At 42.7% G+C, this 21,748-nt stretch overlaps 1 protein-coding gene across 4 annotated transcripts in view; it reads left to right on the plus strand.

Moving 5' to 3' along the window:
- SMPD4 (sphingomyelin phosphodiesterase 4) overlaps nucleotides 1-21,748 on the plus strand; it is a 277,112-nt gene that overhangs the window by 46,069 nt on the left and 209,295 nt on the right. For all 4 annotated transcript variants that reach the window (XM_069215134.1, XM_069215137.1, XM_069215136.1 and 1 more), the window contains exon 10: nucleotides 2,693-2,764. In XM_069215134.1, the coding sequence (XP_069071235.1) occupies nucleotides 2,693-2,764 (72 nt within the window). The remainder of the gene's footprint in view (nucleotides 1-2,692; nucleotides 2,765-21,748) is intronic.

A 21,748-nucleotide genomic window follows, 5' to 3' on the forward strand; every position in this document is an offset into this window, starting at 1 on the left:
AACAATATATGACTCCTTTCAATCAGGCTTAACAAGAATCATCATGGTGAAAACCTTCAAGGTTTGTCAGAGTGGCTGGGCAACCCCAGAACACTTGACTTCAGTGACTAGATTACAGATAACAAAATACCCATATATACCTTGTAACACAATGTGATAACTACCCACTTTATAAGGCATGCTGGCTTTAACAAATACTTTTCACAAAAAATAAGGTAGACCTACTGTCTTTGTCATAACTTTTCATAATAATCATATCAGACTTTGGCATAGAATATAACTTATCCGCGTGTACCAATCAGGCCTATTGCTTGTCACCATAACTAACTCGGGCCAGGTGTTTTGAGTGCAACCTTTCCCACAGGGCAACCATGAGCCACTCAATCAGAACATTTCAAAGGTGCACAAAATTACAGCTGGCTAAGCAAAATATTATATCTTCTAGGAGGGTCTAACAAGGATTCTCCAAGTACAATCTTCTGTATCTATGCATTGTTTCCTCATAGCAATCATCAAAACTCTTGCCTTCTGCAGTTACCCGGGAGATTCCATGTAACAAAATTATTCACAGCTCTCAACCTAAGCAAACTACCAGCAAAGAAATTCTAGAATGCTTATTGTTAGTGATTCAGGGCTTCTCTTCGGTGGGGGATCCGTTTAAACACAAGCTTTTTATCTTGGTATTGACCAAGGAAGTTCCAGGAGCCTTTTACCTTTTTCTTAGACAGGACAGATGTATGTGGTTCTACTGCGTGTTAATATGATCATCTGAGGCCTGTTTAGGCTATGGAAAAACTCCTAATAACTACAGGTACTTGAATGGTAGAGGCCTTTTCCAGCCATGTTTTGAAATGTTCAGGTGGAGGATGATTTCTTCTGGTTAATCTAAAATAAAGTTATATTCAAACAAGGTTTTAAAAGAAGCTCCTGAAGCCATACAGCAGGGAGGAGGCTATTTTTCAAGCACAATGGTACCTCATTTTAATACAGATAATTCAGATGTTGTCTCTTATTACTACTTGTTCTTTCTTTGCAGGACCGGCTTCTAAGAAGTGGTGTAAAGTTAGCTTCCTTTTTGTGTTTTTGTTTCAAATGCATGTATTGCACATCATAGGAATGTAGTGACATACCACAAATATATACTCAGTTGCATATTTTCAGACTTCTTAATTGAAAAAAGATTGGGTATAGCTAAGGTTTACTGCTGATGATTCATTTACCCAGTGCCTGATGTCATTTTTAAATTGTGCCTCCATTTGATTTTTGAAAATATTGTCACAGAGGATAGTTGGAGAGTTTTCATACAGGTAGGACATTTCTGTTATGTCAGATGTATGCATTTGAAACCAGCATTGTCAGAGGCAGTAGATTTCACCTACAAGAAAGCTGTTGGCTTTGTCAGTGTTGGTTTTTTTTTTCTTGCTTTTTAAACTGCTGGCTGAGTTGGAAACAACACAGAGGGAGAGTCATGGGGTTGCAGCACAGATGGAGGGGGTGGAGGAAGCCCTATGACACCCCCAGTGCAACCTAAGTCATAGTGTTTTTATTTTTTATTTTTTTTAATTTATTTTGAGTGTTGTCGGAGGCAAGTCAGGGGGAAAGATGAACAGTGGTGGGGGGTCTGCTTTTGGCAAGCTGACAACAACAGAGGCTGTTAAGGAAGGCCTAGCGGAAAGCCAGTGGCACCCGCAGTGCCTTAGATTGAGCACAAGGACACTTTACCGTAGCTTTCTTCAGTTGAACTTACACAACTACTGACATTCCTTTTGTGTGCTTTGCAACTTGTAGATCCGTACTGTGAGCCATTTCCACATGAAAGAGTGATCCTTTTGCAGTGCCTTTTTCACATAGTAGGTTTGGGCACTGCCATGCGGATGGAGTATTGTATACAGTATATTTTAGGAAAGACCCAATGCATTCCTACTGCTGCTTACATTTTCTTCCCATATAAAGTTGCCTTATTTTATCCTAATCCTCTGCTCACTTCAAACTACTCTTTTCCTTATCGCCCAATCTAGGTAACCATCGCTCTCTGCCTCCTACCTAACTAATCTAAACTGAACTAATTTCACCCACAAATACCTCAACTAATGCACATAGTGGATTATTTTAAGAACACAAGACTAAAAACTATTACCTTCAACCAAGTGTAAAAGTATTAACAAACAAAATCAATTATCTAACAACTAAAACCTGGGATCCCGTTGCAGCATGCTCAGCTCATCAAACAATTCTCATTAACACCTTGTCAGGGGTGGTAAGCGCCATGTAAATACAGTTACATACACTACAATATCTATTTTTGACTTCATTTTAAGTGTGAGGGTCTGCAATAGGAGATGATAAATAGTAGCCTGGTATGCATATATAATAATAATGTAGGTCTCAGTGATCACGCCTATTCCTATTGAGTTGCACTATTTATGGTTCTGAATCATGCAAGAAACAGTGTGCAAGATATTCAGACATTGAGGTAAGCCATTCACTTGAAATATCGACTCAGTGTTTGTTAGACGAAAACTAGAACACAAGGTTGTGGACGGTTTCAAAACTGCAATTAAAAACAACAAGCAAAGGTGTTGTGTGGCTGTGTCGTTGGGGTGATATGAAACAACATGCTTGGTTTTGAAGCCAGGAATACATATTTATAATTTACAAAGATGTAACTTAAAGCACTTTTGATTTCTTGAAGGTCTTTGTTGAAATGTGGCTGCACCATTACTCACTGGAGATGTACCAGAAGATGCAGCTGCCTCAAACCAAGGTAACCTGTATAATTACACCAGCATTGAATTGCAAACAGTGGGGCTTTACACCTACCGTGGAACATTTGCCGTAACCCTTGGTAAACCATTCATAGCAGATTGATAATAGAAAGTAATGGTATCATCTGTAATGAACCCCATGTTCATGTTGGTCAGAAGTTCCTCATTATGGTCTTGCTAGCAATATGTTTAACAAGCCCACTGTACCTATCCAGTTTTTACATCTGGACCTTGGCACAGAACTTGTTAGAGTGTGCACATAGTTGCTTTGTAGCCTTTTGGTTCAGAATTGTAGCGTAATCTTTATGCAACAGTTTACTTGTAGAGCTTTTGTAAATATTCATAACTCTCAGTAGTTAACCGTCTTCAAACAATGCAGTTTCTTAGCGCAAGAACTTAAGTGATAAGAAGCATAGTGTGAAGATGTTGGCGCTGTCTGCCCCTTCTACTTGATTAAGCAACCCTTTATTTTACATTGAGTATGTTCCACATTTTAACCTTTTTCTCTCCATCTCCCAACTTTATGGTCCATTTTGGTTCTGAGGTCTGGTCCAGGGTCACCTCTTGGAGAAACATCATCTTGCTGACCCTTCAAGTAGAACTGCTGCACTTTTGGGTACCCTGTGAATTGATGTTTGGTGCTGCGGAGAGTGGCTCTTAAGTGCTTTCCTCTGTATCAGTGGACTGACAGTGGCACACTACTACCTGTGGACCAAACTCGCTTTCTTTGTCCTCCACTAGAGTCTTTTTTTTTTTTTTTTTTAATGCTATGTGGCACAACTAGAATTAAAGTTGTTATGCTGTGAAATAGTTGAGACCTTATTTTGCACTAGTTTAGCCTTTATAGCCTGAAGATAAGGGTCCAAAGTCAGGAAAGTAGCTAATCATTCTTACACTAGACTGCATGGATTAGCATACCCAGCTTCTGGTTTGAGTTTTCAGAAAACGTAAATTTAGCAAGTATCAGACGAAAACGTGCTTGCATGTTAATGCATTCTCAGAAATGAATCCCAGGTGACCGCTTTGGTAGCAAAGCTAGATCTGACTTCTTTCATCATGTGAGGACCAATTATGATTTCAGGGATATTACTTAATAGGCCTTGAGTAAACTTGTCTTCTTGTTGAACTGGTTAGAGCGAAGTCCTCATTCTAGTCCACACTTTGGTACTGAGGCCTTGGTAGTTGGTCATTCCCACTATGCTGAAGCACAGCTGGTCAGATACATGGCAATTTTTGCAGTTGGGGATAGATTATGAGGTAACCTCTTGACCAGTAGTGCGTGCTTAATGGCCGTTATATCTCCACATCTGTCATATGACAAAGCGTTGGTATGTATGCTCAAACATTGTTGTTTTAAGTCAAAGATAGTTAGAATCTAATTCATTCTGTCTAACTGCAGTATGATCACTTGACCAGTCCTAGCTTTGGTTTGCACAGAGGCTCTCATGTCTGTTCAGAATCTAGGTGTCAGAAGACTTCATTACATTTTGTGGGTTACTTAAAAATTAACTTGTTTTGGAGGTGTGTTACGAAGTTGGTTCTGAAACTTGTTTTGATCCTTGAATGTATAGAGAAGAGCTACTCAGACAAAGAAGCACTTGCGCAAAATGTTTAAATGTCAATTGAAGTTCTATAGGAAAGTGATATGTAATTACCCAAAGGGACAGGATTTTGTCATGTGCCTTGCGTTGGGAATACTTGTTCTCTGCTACACTGGGTAACGCTGTGTCTGGATTAGGCTCAATTTCCGAATGCTAGTTCTTGCCCTCCTACATGGTCATCCCCATTTATTGCTTTACAAAGCTGATTTACTGCCCCATTATAGAAGAAGCATGCTGGAGCTTTTGCATGCTACCCATAAAGAACACTTAAAGCATGCTTCACCTAACGATAACGCTTAATGACACTCACTCCAATGCCTTGTCTTCTCCCTGTTCACAAACAGTGATACTGTATCTGACTAGTGCTTATCAGCCCTAGTTCTGCACTTTCTGCAGTGCCAGACTAAGGGACCAAACCCAGCTAGAGATATCACCAAACTTACATTACAGTTATAACAGCGTCCTGTGGGTACCTATGTGCCAAATGCCCATGTTTGTGGGATCATACAACATATCTACTATTTTTTTAATGTAATTTCCCTTTGGTAGTTTTTCCATTACTCTGTGAGCACTGATGAGGTGAAAGTCAATTATATAGGCTGGATTTTGTTTTGTTATAAAAGTATTCCTCCCTCTCGAACTGTACCAAATTATTAAAGCTATCTAAGCACTTTAGAAAAGATATTGTTTTAATGACAACAGTTACAAGCTTTTATTAACATATAGTCAATCACAAACATACGATTTTAGAGATGGAAATGGTGCAATGATAGAGATTAGTACAGAACGTGTGAAAATCAGTGTTAGACTGAGAGGGAAGAATTAAAAAAGATAAAAGAAAAACATCTCTTTTGTACAGATTCAGTTTAAAAAAATGAAGGTCCTAGTGGCGGTTTGCCTTGGTGTCTAGCAACACTCCACTTGTTTGGAAAGGAGTGTGCTAGCACTTCACTTACTTTTAATTGTGGAGCAGTTTATGTGAAGGTATTTCAGACCATCCATTTCAGATAGCTATCTGGGGTGAATTTTATACTTTTTTTTTTTTTTTCAACCACAAGTGTTATGTTAAAGTTGCTTATATCGCGTGTGACTCACCCTGAAAGGTGCATCTCAACAGCTATAAGATAGCAGAAAGCAGCCATACCATTAAACAGAAAGGTTTTAAGATATTTCCTAAATCTAAGATGATCGGGAGCACTGACTATGGGGAGTTGGAAGAGCATTTCAACGGTCACATGAGAGTAGAATCTTCCTCCCGTCCTGAACTTATTGACTCTAGGAACAGTAAGGAATCTTTTGTCATGAGAGCACACAGTTCTTTTAGGACAGTAGGGAAAGAGTTTCGAAGATAAATATTGTGGTCCCTTGCCAATGAGAACCTTATGTATGATACAACAGATTATGAAGGTAATCCACAGTATTCTGTCCTATCGGTACCTTGGTCAGATAGGACTCCTTTATAGAAGCAAACAAGGCAGTTCCATAATCCAGTGGACTCCTAATCAGTGCCTGGACCAGTGTCTTCCTAGAAGAAGAAGGGAAAAGACCCGTCATAACGGTGAAGCAGATGAAAACAAAAACCCGTGTTTTTCTGAACATGTTCGGCAAAGTGGTTTTGAGGAGTGTAATATGTTAGTAACTCAAAAGTACCTTCCCCTTTACACCCCTTAGATCTTTTATTATACCTTTATCCATCTCAGATATTTCAGAATACTTTGCATTGTGAAATCTATCATTTTGCATTCACCATTAAAGTTTGGACTCATTAATCATAGCGCGGATAGTGCTATTGACTGCAAAGCCCGGACTGATTGAGTGTGCCAGGTATGAGATAGAAGCCCTTCTGAAGGCTGATCTCCAATCTGCTTAATATTGGACAAGTCACAAGATAGTCTAGATTTGTGTGGTGTCTTCTTTTTTAATTGTTTTTACAACCCTAAGTATAGCATTGCACACACCTCTCTCCTAATTGTATCACTTTGAGGAAGATTATTTGGAAATAAGTTAAACAGATGTGGACAAATAGAAGGCTTAGCCAATGCTAGATGTACCTTTAGTGTCTGGTCAACACAGAATGTCATAATACTGTTGCTTCTTTACCAGCTCAGTACAGTCTGTCATCTCAGTGCTTCTTCACTGCTGGACCAGTGCAAGGTTCCACTTTACTGCTGTTTAAAGGCTTATACATCACAAAGTAGTGTTATGACTGCTTAGTTAGAAGCAAAACATATTGTGTTAGTGCTGCTGAAGACATTCACTGTATAGCACAACACTGCAGCATCTGTACTGGACTAGTACAGTTTGTCATGTTACTGCTGTCATGATACCTGATAATTTTACTGCTGCTCAGTACAAGCCAGCAGAGCCTGTTATTACTACTTTGTTACCAGCGAAGCATATCATATTGTTAATGTTTCCGTTCCAGAAAAAGTGTATTACAATACTGCTCCATCAGTACTGACCCAGAGCAGTGTATTATGTTTCTGTTGAGCATAGCGTATTCTGTTCCCATAGCCTCAAAATAGGACCAGTGGAATTATCTATTGTTTGGTGTTAATAGTAGGAAGACTTAGTTTGAAAATATATGACTCACATCAGACTACATAGGCTGTGGCTACCTTTATAATGCAAAGAAACAACTTGATTGTGCTTGCATGTCAACAGGATAAAGATTTTTTCAATTCCTCAAAATTTTTTACATTTATTTTAATGAAACACAAATAGTAAAGTCTGGGTCAATGTGTACACATGGTAATACCATATTTTAGACAGATAACTTGGTCCGTCTACTGCAATTGTTTGGTACATGTCTAGTGATCCTAGGACAGCTGTGTGACCCTAGGAAGACCTCTTTAATAATCCTGTGAATATGTGAGCTAGGTTTAAAAGCAAAGTTTTTTTAATGTTTATAAATGTGTCTTGAAGATAACATATTAAAGTACAATTTAGGATTGGATAGTTTTACTTCTGACTTTTTTTTTATTTTGCCAACCTTGTTTTTACAGCGTGAATCTTTTCTGGATTCAAATTCTGTGCTTTACTCTGCCATCTAGTGTCTGGAATTGTTTTGTTTTTTCCTTGCGAGTATGTTCTTCAACATCTAGTTTGTGGTATGTCTGTCCCCTTATGACTTCAGAGGTACAAGTTCCTTAATTGATTGCCACCGGGAGGAAGACTATGTAGACAAAGAATGTGCAGACATGGAACCACGGGGGGAGATGGCGAGCACACCCTTTAAGTTCTGCATCAAATGCTACCACTGATTAGCCCAAAACATAATCCCTGTGGGGTCTACAACCTCTGCCCTCCAAAGAAACTCATTGCTGACTCCTGTGAGGTTTGTGTGGAATACCAACCAAAGACCCTAATGGTGAAAGAGAACCTGAGGTATGCGCATTACGAGAGGTAACAGCTCACTCAAAGACCTTGGCCTGATCGCGACAAGGAGGAAAACACCAAGGAAATCAGGCAGCTCAAGGAGAGGGATCAGAGCTCAAAGAAAAGGTTATCAACTTAGAAAAACTTGAGGCGGCGAGAAAGGCGTTGAGGGAAACTGACCCTAAGATGCAGAAACCGGTACATCCACAGCCCAAGAGCTCAGACACTAAGGGCCAGATGTAGCAAAGGTTTTTACCCATTCTGTGTCTATGGGAAAAAGTGTTCGTACATATGGCCCTATGTCCAGTAAAATCACCTTGTCGTTGAAGCACTTAGCGATTGAAGGACCACAGATATACATAAAGCCACACTGGTCCAGACCAAGGGACACCGATGGAGGCAAGACCTCGGGACTCTCATCGATGCCGATAGGCGCTTGGGACATGCCAAAGGAGAAGGAGCCTAAGAATAAGGAGCCACCCACAGGGAAAAGAAAAACACCACCAACACCTAAAGCCAAATGGTGAGCGTGCAAGGTTGAATGCAGGAAGCCATGACTTGGAGTGAAAAAGGCAGAACTCCTTCAGAAGAAGGATTTTAATAAGGCACTTTAGAGATTTGAGAATCCAACAAGACCATCCGAGCCAAAAATTCTCAAAGAGAAGGCAGACATCAAGCCTCCCACCACGCTAGAGCTGCATGGAAAACACATGAGGGGTTCTTTAGCTATGAGGGTAACACTACAACACAGGACCAGGAGCCACAGGATGACGATGGCAAGACCTCTACGCAGACTGCTCAGAGTAAGATATAAACACATACCCTTTGAGACCTTTGCCGGCGGATGGTCTGGCAGAGTGCAATGCACTTTCGAAGAGAGATGCAAACACATACAGGGTGCAGGCCGAATCATGTTTACTCCTCAATACTCATGTCATTGCAGAAGTGGAAGCTCTGCTTCCTGATGCTCCAAAGCATTCTCGACTAGAAGAGACCAGCTATTGGAGAAGCAGCCTCCTCAAAGGTAGTAGCTCCTTGAATAAAAAGAAAATTACCTTTTGCAGCACTCCATCTTCATCAAGGGTAATACAGCTGTGGGCTTCATTATAGTTACCACAGCCAGAAAGAGAAGTAATGCCCCCACATCAACAGGACTAATCCTTGAGAAGGAGAGCAAGCGGTGGAGATAATGAGCAGAAAGATGGAGAGAGTGGCAGACACCCAGTGGAGAATCACTGTCTCCTTAACCATTGTGTCATCTGCAATTGGAGGAGGTTAAGTGACCTATGCAGCACCTTCTTGAAGAATAAAATGGCAAAAACAATCAGACAGGAGGGAGAAACCATCACCAACACCTGCTTCATGAAGGCCCTTTGCACAGTGGATACAGTGAGAAGGTGAATGTGCACAAGAGCAGCCCTGGGAAGACACACCTGGCTGCTAGTCTGTGGGTTTAAGCCCGAGGTGCAAGCTTCTGTCATCAACATGCCTTTCACAGGTGCACTCTTTTTTGACCAGAGGTGGGTGAGGCTTCACAGCAAATAAAGAGGACAACCAAATGGCAAAGGCAATGGGCGCCCTTCTGCTTTAGGGTCTTTCAAGAGGGGTGTCATAAAAGAGAGGAGGTCAGGGAGCAACGACGATTTTTAACACCGCACTCCACAGTTGTCATTTAGCCAGCCATCACGCCCACAAAGCAAACCACCACAATAGCTATGCCAAGTCATTCGCTGCAAGGTGAGGTGTTAAGCCCCAAAGGGCATAGGGTCCACAGCAAAGTGGCTCACAGCACACACCACAGCATAGAACAGCAGTAGGGGACTAGATAGGAGGATTCCTCCACAAACTGAGATCAGTCATTTTGTTCAAATGGATATCGAACATAGCAGAGCATGGAGTATTCCATCGAGCTGCTCAAGAAGCTGCCCACAGTACCACCAAGGGCAAAGACTGACTCCAGGGAGGAGTTATTCCATCTGCAACAGGAAGTAAATAAACTTCTACTAAAAGTGCCAATAGAAAGTGTCCCCAGAAACGAACATTAACAGCGGGTCTGCTTAGGTTATTACTTCGTACTGAAGCTAGATCAGTCCTTAAGGCCAACGTTAGACCTCAGACAACTTACCAAGAACATAATAACTCAGCGTTTCAAGATGACAACACTGAATGTCAGTTTTTACTGTGCGTGTGTATATAGATATGTTCGATGGTATGTGTAGCTGCAGATACACATGCTGTGCACATCCCGCCATCTGGTGTTGGGCTCGGAGTGTTACAAGTTGTTTTTCTTCAAAGAAGTCTTTTTTCGAGTCACGAGACCGAGGGACTCCTCCCATTTCGACTCCATTGCGCATGGGCGTCGACTCCATCTTAGATTGTTTTTTTTCCGCCATCGGGTTCGGACGTGTTCCTTTTCGCTCCGTGTTTCGGGTCAGAAAGTTAGTTAGAATCTCGGAAAAATCGTCGGTATTGTTTGTGTTCGGTATCGGGTTAGTTACAACAGATAGACACCGAATTAAGAAGAGCTCCTGTGGCCCTTCGGGGTTTTCTTCCATCCCCGTCGGGGCCTGGTCGGCCCGGCCACGTGTCTCTTCAAGGCTGATGGAACGGACCCCATTCCGCTTCTGTCCAAAATGCCATAACAAGTATCCATATACAGATCAACATCTGGTCTGTAACTTGTGTTTGTCACCAGAACACAAAGAGGGTACTTGTGAGGCCTGTCGAGCGTTTCGGTCCAGGAAGACACTCAGGGACCGAAGAGCAAGAAGACTGCAAATGGCGTCGGCGCCGACAGGACAAGAGCGTTTCGAGGGGGAGGAAGAAACATTCTCCACCCAGGAGTCGGACTCTGAGGAGATCGATCCCGAGGAAACGCCGAAAACCGTGAGTAAGACGTCGAAACCAAGAACTCACGAGAAAAGCGCTAAAGCCCAGGGGACGCCACCGCCAACAGGCCATGGCTTAACCCGAAAAGTAGGTGACCGTTCATCGGCACCGAAAAAGGGCGAGCTGGTGTCGAAGTCATCCGACTCCGGTCGAGATACCGGCACACAGCAATCTCGGGCCCGAGATAGTGGCTCAGAGAAGATTCGGCACCGAGACACCGACACCGAAACGGGTCGGCACCAAGAGAGCACGACGCCGAAAGTAAAAAAGGTTTCGTCGGAGTCGAAAAAAGCAGCCGAAAAGGTTTCGGTACCGAAATATCCGGCCTCGGAACTGAAAACAAGTTCCTACACTGAGGAACAAGGACTGTCCACACAAATGAAGACACATAGATTTGGACAGGAATTACAGGCAATAGAGCCAGATCACACACAAAGACGGCTCTTTATTCAAAAAGATACAGGGAAGATCAGCACTCTTCCTCCAGTCAAAATGAAACGCAAGCTTGCCTTCCAAGACAAAGACAAACAGCCACACGCAAAGGTGGCTAAACAAGTAACACCGCCACCATCTCCACATCACTCTCCGCTACCATCACCGGTAGCCACTCCACCAATGATGCAATCCCCAACTCATACAGGAATAAGTCAAGATGACCCTGACGCATGGGACCTTTATGACGCACCAGTGTCAGATAATAGTCCAGAATGCTATCCAGCTAAACCATCGCCACCAGAAGATAGTACAGGCTACGCACAGGTGGTGTCAAGAGCAGCTGCATTTCATAATGTCAGCCTTCATTCAGAGCCCATTGAAGACGACTTTCTTTTTAATACACCGTCGTCCACACACAGCCAATATCAGAGTCTTCCTTTGCTACCCGGAATGCTAAAACACTCCAAACAAGTGTTTGAGGAGCCTGTTAAAGGGAGAGCCATTACTCCAAGAGTAGATAAAAAATATAAACCGCCACCAACAGACCCAGTGTACATTACACAACAGCTAACACCAGACTCTGTTGTAGTGGGAGCAGTGCGCAAAAGAGCCAACTCTCATACTTCAGGAGATGCACCACCTCCAGATAAAGAAAGTCGAAAATTCGATGCTGCAGGCAAAAGGGTGGCGGCACAGGCAGCAAACCAGTGGCGTATTGCAAATTCGCAAGCTTTGCTAGCCAGATATGATAGGGCCCATTGGGATGAGATGCAACACCTTATTGAACATTTACCCAAGGAGTTCCAAAAAAGAGCACAGCAAGTAGTAGAAGAAGGACAGGGTATCTCCAATAATCAGATACGGTCAGCAATGGATGCTGCAGACACAGCTGCTAGAACTGTCAACACAGCTGTAACTATAAGGAGACATGCATGGCTGCGTACATCAGGATTTAAACCAGAGATACAGCAAGCTGTGCTGAATATGCCATTCAACGGACAGCAGTTGTTTGGGCCGGAGGTGGACACTGCGATCGAAAAACTTAAGAAAGACACTGACACAGCCAAAGCCATGGGCGCACTCTACTCCCCACAGAGCAGAGGCACATTTCGAAAGACACAATTTCGAGGGGGGTTTCGAGGGCAAACCACAGAAGCCACAACCTCACAAACAAAGCCCACTTACCAGAGCCAGTATCAGCAGGGAGGTTTTCGGGGACAATATAGAGGGGGACAATTTCAAAGGAATAGAGGAAAGTTCCAAAGTCCCAAAACTCCTCCAAACAAGCAGTGACTTCAAGGTCACAAATCCCCAACACATAACACCTGTGGGGGGGAGACTAACCAAGTTTTACAAACATTGGGAGGAAATAACACACACTTGGGTCTTAGCAATTATCCAGCATGGTTATTGCATAGAATTTCTCAAATTCCCTCCAAACATTCCACCGAAAACACACAATATGTCAAAACAACATATAGATCTTCTAGGACTAGAAGTTCAGGCATTGCTACAAAAAGAAGCAATAGAGTTAGTACCAAAACAACAAATAAACACAGGAGTTTACTCCCTGTACTTTCTGATACCCAAAAAAGACAAGAGTCTGAGACCTATACTAGATCTCAGAACATTAAATACCTTCATCAAATCAGATCACTTTCACATGGTTACATTACAAGACCTAATCCCACTGCTCAAACAACAAGACTACATGACAACACTAGACCTAAAGGATGCATATTTCCATATACCAATACATCCTTCACACAGAAAGTACCTAAGGTTTGTATTCCAAGGGATACATTACCAATTCAAAGTGTTGCCATTCGGAATAATAACTGCACCAAGAGTTTTTACAAAATGCCTAGCAGTAGTAGCTGCACATATCAGAAGGCAGCAAATACATGTGTTCCCGTACCTAGACGATTGGTTAATCAAAACCAACACGCTAAGACGGTGTTCACAACACACAAAATATGTCATAGAAATCCTCCACAAACTAGGTTTCTCAATCAATTACACAAAATCACACCTGCCGTGTCAAACACAGCAATACTTAGGAGCAACAATCAACACAGCAAAAGGGATTGCCACTCCAAGTCCGCAAAGAGTTCACACATTTCACAATGTGATACAGACCATGTATCCAAATCAAAAGATACAAGTCAAACTGGTGATGAAACTACTAGGCATGATGTCTTCATGCATAGCCATTGTCCCAAACGCAAGGTTGCACATGCGGCCCTTACAACAGTGCCTAGCATCACAATGGTCACAAGCACAGGGTCAGCTTCTAGATCTGGTGTTGATAGACCGCCAAACATACATCTCGCTTCAATGGTGGAACAGTATAAATTTAAACCAAGGGCGGCCTTTCCAAGACCCAGTGCCACAATACGTAATAACAACAGATGCTTCCATGATAGGGTGGGGAGCACACCTCAATCAACACAGCATCCATGGACAATGGGACATACAACAAAAACAGTTTCACATAAATCACTTCGAACTGTTAGCGGTATTTCTAGCGCTCAAAGCATTTCAACCCATAATAAGACACAAACACATTCTTGTCAAAACAGACAACATGACAACAATGTATTACCTAAACAAACAGGGAGGCACACACTCAACACAGTTGTGTCTCCTAACACAGAAAATATGGCATTGGGCGATTCACAACCACATTCGCCTAATAGCACAATTTATTCCAGGAATTTAGAACCAGTTAGCAGACAATCTCTCTCGGGATCACCAACAGATCCACGAATGGGAGATTCACCCCCAAATACTAAACACTTACTTCCAAATGTGGGGAACACCACAAATAGATCTATTTGCAACAAAAGAAAACTCAAAATGCCAAAACTTCGCATCCAGGTACCCACAAGATCAGTCTCAGGGCAATGCGTTATGGATGAGCTGGTCGGGGATATTTGCTTACGCTTTTCCCCCTCTCCCACTCCTTCCATATCTAGTAAACAAATTGAGTCAAAACAAACTCAAACTCATACTAATAGCACCGACATGGGCAAGACAACCTTGGTACACAACACTACTAGACCTCTCAGTAGTACCTCATGTCAAACTACCAAACAGGCCAGATCTGTTAACACAACACAAACAACAGATCAGACCTCCAAATCCAGCATCGCTGAATCTAGCAATTTGGCTCCTGAAATCCTAGAATTCGGACACTTAGACCTCACACAAGAATGTATGGAGGTCATAAGACAAGCTAGGAAACCTACCACTAGACACTGCTATGCAAAAAAGTGGAAAAGATTTGTTTATTACTGCCATAATAATCAAATTCAACCCTTACACGCATCTGCCAAAGATATAGTAGGATACTTACTACAATTGCAAAACTCAAAGCTAGCTTTCTCTTCAATAAAGATACATCTGACCGCAATTTCAGCCTACCTGCAAATTACGCACTCAACTTCATTATTTAGGATACCAGTCATAAAAGCATTTATGGAAGGCCTAAAGAGAATTATACCACCACGAACACCACCAGTTCCTTAATGGAACCTTAACATTGTCTTAACACGACTCATGGGTCCACCTTTTGAGCCCATGCACTCTTGTGAAATGCAATATTTAACATGGAAAGTTGCATTTTTGATTGCCATCACATCTCTAAGAAGAGTGAGTGAAATTCAAGCATTTACCATACAAGAACCATTTATTCAAATACACAAGCATAAAGTAGTTCTACGGACAAATCCAAATTTTTTACCAAAAGTGATCTCACCGTTCCACTTGAATCAAACGGTAGAATTACCAGTGTTCTTCCCACAGCCAGATTCTGTAGCTGAAAGAGCACTGCATGCATTAGACATCAAAAGAGCACTAATGTACTACATTGACAGAACAAAACTAATTTGAAAAACAAAACAACTATTTATTGCTTTCCAAAAACCTCATACAGGGAATCCAATTTCTAAACAAGGCATTGCTAGATGGATAGTTAAGTGTATTCAAACCTGCTATCTTAAAGCAAAGAGAGAGCTGCCTATTACACCAAAGGCACAGCCAACCAGAAAAAAAGGTGCTACCATGGCCTTTCTAGGAAATATTCCAATGAACGAAATATGTAAGGCAGCAACATGGTCTACGCCTCATACATTTACCAAACACTACTGTGTAGATGTGTTAACGGCACAACAAGCCACAGTAGGTCAAGCTGTACTACGAACATTATTTCAAACAACTTCAACTCCTAAAGGCTGAACCACCGCTTTTGGGGAGATAACTGCTTATTAGTCTATGCACAGCATGTGTATCTGAAGCTACACATGCCATCGAACGGAAAATGTCACTTACCCAGTGTACATCTGTTCATGGCATTAGTCGCTGCAGATTCACATGCGCCCACCCGCCTCCCCGGGAGCCTGTAGCCGTTTAGAAGTTGATCTTGAACATTTGTAAATTTGTAAATATATTACTTTAAACTTCATTATGTACATACGTATTCACTCCATTGCATGGGCACTATTACTAGCATACACAACTCCTACCTCACCCTCTGCGGGGAAAACAATCTAAGATGGAGTCGACGCCCATGCGCAATGGAGTCGAAATGGGAGGAGTCCCTCGGTCTCGTGACCCGAAAAAAGACTTCTTCGAAGAAAAACAACTTGTAACACTCCGAGCCCAACACCAGATGGCGGGATGTGCACAGCATGTGAATCTGCAGCGACTAATGCCACGAACAGATGTACACTGGGTAAGTGACATTTTCCATATATGTTCGATGGCATGTGTAGCTGCAGATACACATGCTGTGCACATCCCGCCATCTGGTGTTGGGCTCGGAGTGTTACAAGTTATTTTTCTTCGAAGAAGTCTTTTCGAGTCACGAGACCGAGGGACTCCTCCCATTTCGACTCCATTGCGCATGGGCGTCGACTCCATCTTAGATTGTTTTTTTTCCGCCATCGGGTTCGGACGTGTTCCTTTTCGCTCCGTGTTTCGGGTCGTAAAGTTAGTTAGAATCTCGGAAAAATCGTCGGTATTGTTTGCGTTCGGTATCGGGTTAGTTACAACAGATCGACACCGAATTAAGAAGAGCTCCGGTGGCCCTTTGGGGTTTTTTCGATCCCTGTCGGGGCCTGGTCGGCCCGGCCACGTGTCTCTTCAAGGCTGGTGGAACGGACCCCATTCCGCTTCTGTCCAAAATGCCATAACAAGTATCCATATACAGATCAACATCTGGTCTGTAACTTGTGTTTGTCACCAGAACACAAGGAGGATACTTGTGAGGCCTGTCGAGCGTTTCCGTCCAGGAAGACACTCAGGGACCGAAGAGCAAGAAGACTGCAAATGGCGTCGGCGCCGACAGGACAAGGGCGTTTCGAGGAGGAGGAAGAAACATTCTCCAACCAGGATTCGGACTCTGAGGAGATCGATCTCGAGGAAACGCCGAAAACAGTGAGTAAGACGTCGAAACAAAGAACTCACGAGAAGACCGCTAAAGCCCAGGGGACGCCACCGCCAACAGGCCATGGCTTAACCCGAAAAATAGGTGACCGTTCATCGGCACCGAAAAAGGGCGAGCTGGTGTCGAAGTCATCCGACTCCGGTCGAGATACCGGCACACAGCAATCTCGGGCCCGAGATAGTGGCTCAGAGAAGATTCGGCACCGAAACGGGTCGGCACCGAGAGAGCACGACGCCGAAAGTAAAGAAGGTTTCGTCGGAGCCGAAAAAAGCAGCCGAAAAGGTTTCAGTACCGAAACAGTCGGCCTCGGAACCAAAAACATGTTCCTACACTGAGGAACAAGGACTGTCCACACAAATGAAGACACATAGATTTGGACAGGAATTACAGACAATAGAGCCAGATTACACACAAAGCATCTCTTTATTCAAAAAGATACAGGGAAGATCAGCACTCTTCCTCCAGTCAAAATGAAACGCAAGCTTGCCTTCCAAGACAAGGACAAACAGCCACACGCAAAGGTGGCTAAACAAGTAACACCGCCACCATCCCCACATCACTCTCCGCAACCATCACCGGTAGCCACTCCACCAATGATGCAATCCCCAACTCATACAGGAATGAGTCAAGATGACCCTGACGCATGGGACCTTTATGACGCACCGGTGCCAGATAATAGTCCGGAATGCTATCCAGCTAGACCATCGCCACCAGAGGATAGTACAGGCTACGCACAGGTGGTGTCAATAGCAGCGGCATTTCATAATGTCAGCCTTCATTCAGAGCCCATTGAAGACGACTTTCTTTTAAATACACTGTCGTCCACACACAGCCAATATCAGAGTCTCCCTATGCTACCCGGAATGCTAAAACACTCCAAACAAGTGTTTGAGGAGCCTGTTAAAGGGAGAGCCATTACTCCAAGAGTAGATAAAAAATATAAACCGCCACCAACAGACCCACTGTACATTACACAACAGCTAACACCAGACTCTGTTGTAGTGGGAGCAGCGCGCAAAAGAGCCAACTCTCATACTTCAGGAGATGCACCACCTCCAGATAAAGAAAGTCGAAAATTCGATGCTGCAGGCAAAGGGGTGGCGGCACAGGCAACAAACCAGTGGCGTATTGCAAATTCGCAAGCTTTGTTAGCCAGATATGATAGGGCCCATTGGGATGAGATGCAACACTTTATTGAACATTTACCCAAGGAGTTCCAAAAAAGAGCGCAGCAAGTAGTAGAAGAAGGACAGAGTATCTCCAATAATCAGATACGGTCAGCAATGGATGCTGCAGACACAGCTGCTAGAACTGTCAACACAGCAGTAACAATAAGGAGACATGCATGGCTGCGTACATCAGGATTTAAACCAGAGATACAGCAAGCTGTGCTGAATATGCCATTCAACGGACAGCAGTTGTTTGGGCCGGAGGTGGACACTGCGATCGAAAAACTTAAGAAAGACACTGACACGGCCAAAGCCATGGGCGCACTCTACTCCCCACAGAGCAGAGGCACATTTCGAAAGACACAATTTCAAGGGGGGTTTCGAGGGCAAACCACAGAAGCCACAACCTCACAAACAAAGCCCACTTACCAGAGCCAGTATCAGCGGGGAGGTTTTCGGGTGACAATTTAGAGGGGGACAATTTCAAAGGAATAGAGGAAAATTCCAAAGTCCCAAAACTCCTCCAAACAAGCAGTGACTTCAAGGTCACAAATCCCCAACACATAACACCTGTGGGGGGGAGACTAACCAAGTTTTACAAACATTGGGAGGAAATAACAACAGACACTTGGGTCTTAGCAATTATCCAGCATGGTTATTGCATAGAATTTCTCAAATTCCCTCCAAACGTCCCACCGAAAACACACAATATGTCAAAACAACATATAGATCTTCTAGGACTAGAAGTTCAGGCATTGCTACAGAAAGAAGCAATAGAATTAGTACCAAAACAACAAATAAACACAGGAGTTTACTCCCTGTACTTTCTGATACCCAAAAAAGACAAGAGTCTGAGACCTATACTAGATCTCAGAACATTAAATACCTACATCAAATCAGATCACTTTCACATGGTTACATTACAAGACATAATACCACTGCTCAAACAACAAGACTACATGACAACACTAGACCTAAAGGATGCATATTTCCATATACCAATACATCCTTCACCCAGAAAGTACCTAAGGTTTGTATTCCAAGGGATACATTACCAATTCAAAGTGTTGCCATTCGGAATAACAACTGCACCAAGAGTTTTTACAAAATGCCTAGCAGTAGTAGCTGCACATATCAGAAGGCAGCAAATACATGTGTTCCCGTACCTAGACGATTGGTTAATCAAAACCAACACGCTAAGACGGTGTTCACAACACACAAAATATGTCATAGAAATCCTCCACAAACTAGGTTTCTCAATCAACTACACAAAGTCACACCTTCTGCGTGTCAAACACAGCAATACTTAGGAGCGACAATTAACACAGCAAAAGGGATTGCCACTCCAAGTCCACAAAGAGTTCACACATTTCACAATGTAATACAGACCATGTATCCAAAACAAAAGATACAAGTCAAACTGGTGATGAAACTACTAGGCATGATGTCTTCATGCATAGCCATTGTCCCAAACGCAAGGTTGCACATGCGGCCCTTACAACAGTGCCTAGCATCACAATGGTCACAAGCACAGGGTCAGCTTCTAGATCTGGTGTTGATAGACCGCCAAACATACATCTTGCTTCAATGGTGGAACAGTATAAATTTAAACCAAGGGCGGCCTTTCCAAGACCCAGTGCCACAATACGTAATAACAACAGATGCTTCCATGATAGGGTGGGGAGCACACCTCAATCAACACAGCATCCAAGGACAATGGGACATACAGCAAAAACAGTTTCACATAAATCACTTAGAACTGTTAGCGGTATTTCTAGCGCTCAAAGCATTTCAACCCATAATAAGCCACAAACACATTCTTGTCAAAACAGACAACATGACAACAATGTATTACCTAAACAAACAGGGAGGGACACACTCGACACAGTTGTGTCTCCTAACACAGAAAATATGGATTTGGGCGATTCACAACCACATTCGCCTAATAGCACAATTTATTCCAGGAATTCAGAACCAGTTAGCAGACAATCTCTCTCGGGATCACCAACAGATCCACGAATGGGAGATTCACCCCCAAATACTAAACACTTACTTCCAAATTTGGGGAACACCACAAATAGATCTATTTGCAACAAAGGAAAACTCAAAATGCCAAAACTTCGCATCCAGGTACCCACAAGATCAGTCTCGGGGCAATGCGTTATGGATGAGCTGGTCAGGGATATTTGCTTACGCTTTTCCCCCTCTCCCACTCTTTCCATATCTAGTAAACAAATTGAGTCAAAACAAACTCAAACTCATACTAATAGCACCGACATGGGCAAGACAACCTTGGTACACAACACTACTAGACCTCTCATTAGTACCTCATGTCAAACTACCAAACAGACCAGATCTGTTAACACAACACAAACAACAGATCAGACATCCAAATCCAGCATCGCTGAATCTAGCAATTTGGCTCCTGAAATCCTAGAATTCAGACACTTAGACCTCACACCAGAATGTATGGAGGTCATAAGACAAGCTAGGAAACCTACCACTAGACACTGCTATGCAAATAAGTGAAAAAGATTTGTTTATTACTGCCATAATAATCAAATTCAACCCTTACACGCATCTGCCAAAGATATAGTAGGATACTTACTACAATTGCAAAAGTCAAAGCTAGCTTTCTCTTCAATAAAGATACATCTTTCCGCAATTTCAGCTTACCTGCAAATTACGCACTCAACTTCATTATTTAGGATACCAGTCATAAAAGCATTTATGGAAGGCCTAAAGAGGATTATACCACCAAGAACACCACCAGTTCCTTCATGGAACCTCAACATTGTCTTAACACGACTCATGGGTCCACCTTTTGAGCCCATGCACTCTTGTGAAATGCAATACTTAACATGGAAAGTTGCATTTTTGATTGCCATCACATCTCTAAGAAGAGTGAGTGAAATTCAAGCATTTACCATACAAGAACCATTTATTCAAATACACAAGCATAAAGTAGTTCTACGGACAAATCCAAAAATGTTACCAAAAGTGATCTCACCGTTCCACTTGAATCAAACGGTAGAATTACCAGTGTTCTTCCCACAGCCAGATTCTGTAGCTGAAAGAGCACTGCATACACTAGACATCAAAAGAGCGCTAATGTACTACATTGACAGAACAAAACTAATTCGAAAAACAAAACAACTATTTATTGCTTTCCAAAAACCTCATACAGGGAATCCAATTTCTAAACAAGGCATTGCTAGATGGATAGTTAAGTGTATTCAAACCTGCTATCTTAAAGCAAAGAGAGAGCTGCCTATTACACCAAAGGCACACTCAACCAGAAAGAAAGGTGCTACCATGGCCTTTCTAGGAAATATTCCAATGAATGAAATATGTAAGGCAGCAACATGGTCTACGCCTCATACATTTACCAAACACTACTGTGTAGATGTGTTAACTGCACAACAGGCCACAGTAGGTCAAGCTGTACTACGAACATTATTTCAAACAACCTCAACTCCTACAGGCTAAACCACCGCTTTTGGGGAGATAACTGCTTACTAGTCTATGCACAGCATGTGTATCTGCAGCTACACATGCCATCGAACGGAAAATGTCACTTACCCAGTGTACATCTGTTCGTGGCATTAGTCGCTGCAGATTCACATGCGCCCACCCGCCTCCCCGGGAGCCTGTAGCTGTTTAGAAGTTGATCTTGAACATTTGTAAATTTGTAAATATATTACTTTAAACTTCATTATGTACATACGTATTCACTCCATTGCATGGGCACTATTACTAGCATACACAACTCCTACCTCACCCTCTGCGGGAAAAACAATCTAAGATGGAGTCGACGCCCATGCGCAATGGAGTCGAAATGGGAGGAGTCCCTCGGTCTCGTGACTCAAAAAGACTTCTTCGAGGAAAAACAACTTGTAACACTCCGAGCCCAACACTAGATGGCGGGATGTGCACAGCATGTGAATCTGCAGCGACTAATGCCACAAACAGATGTACACTGGGTAAGTGACATTTTATATATATATATATATATATATTTGAATTTATCCTTAAAAACCTTTTACTTTTCCTGTACCTTTA

The sequence above is a fragment of the Pleurodeles waltl genome, chromosome 11 (genome assembly GCF_031143425.1).
Source record: "Pleurodeles waltl isolate 20211129_DDA chromosome 11, aPleWal1.hap1.20221129, whole genome shotgun sequence".
In the NCBI taxonomy this organism is placed as follows: Eukaryota; Metazoa; Chordata; class Amphibia; order Caudata; family Salamandridae; genus Pleurodeles; species Pleurodeles waltl.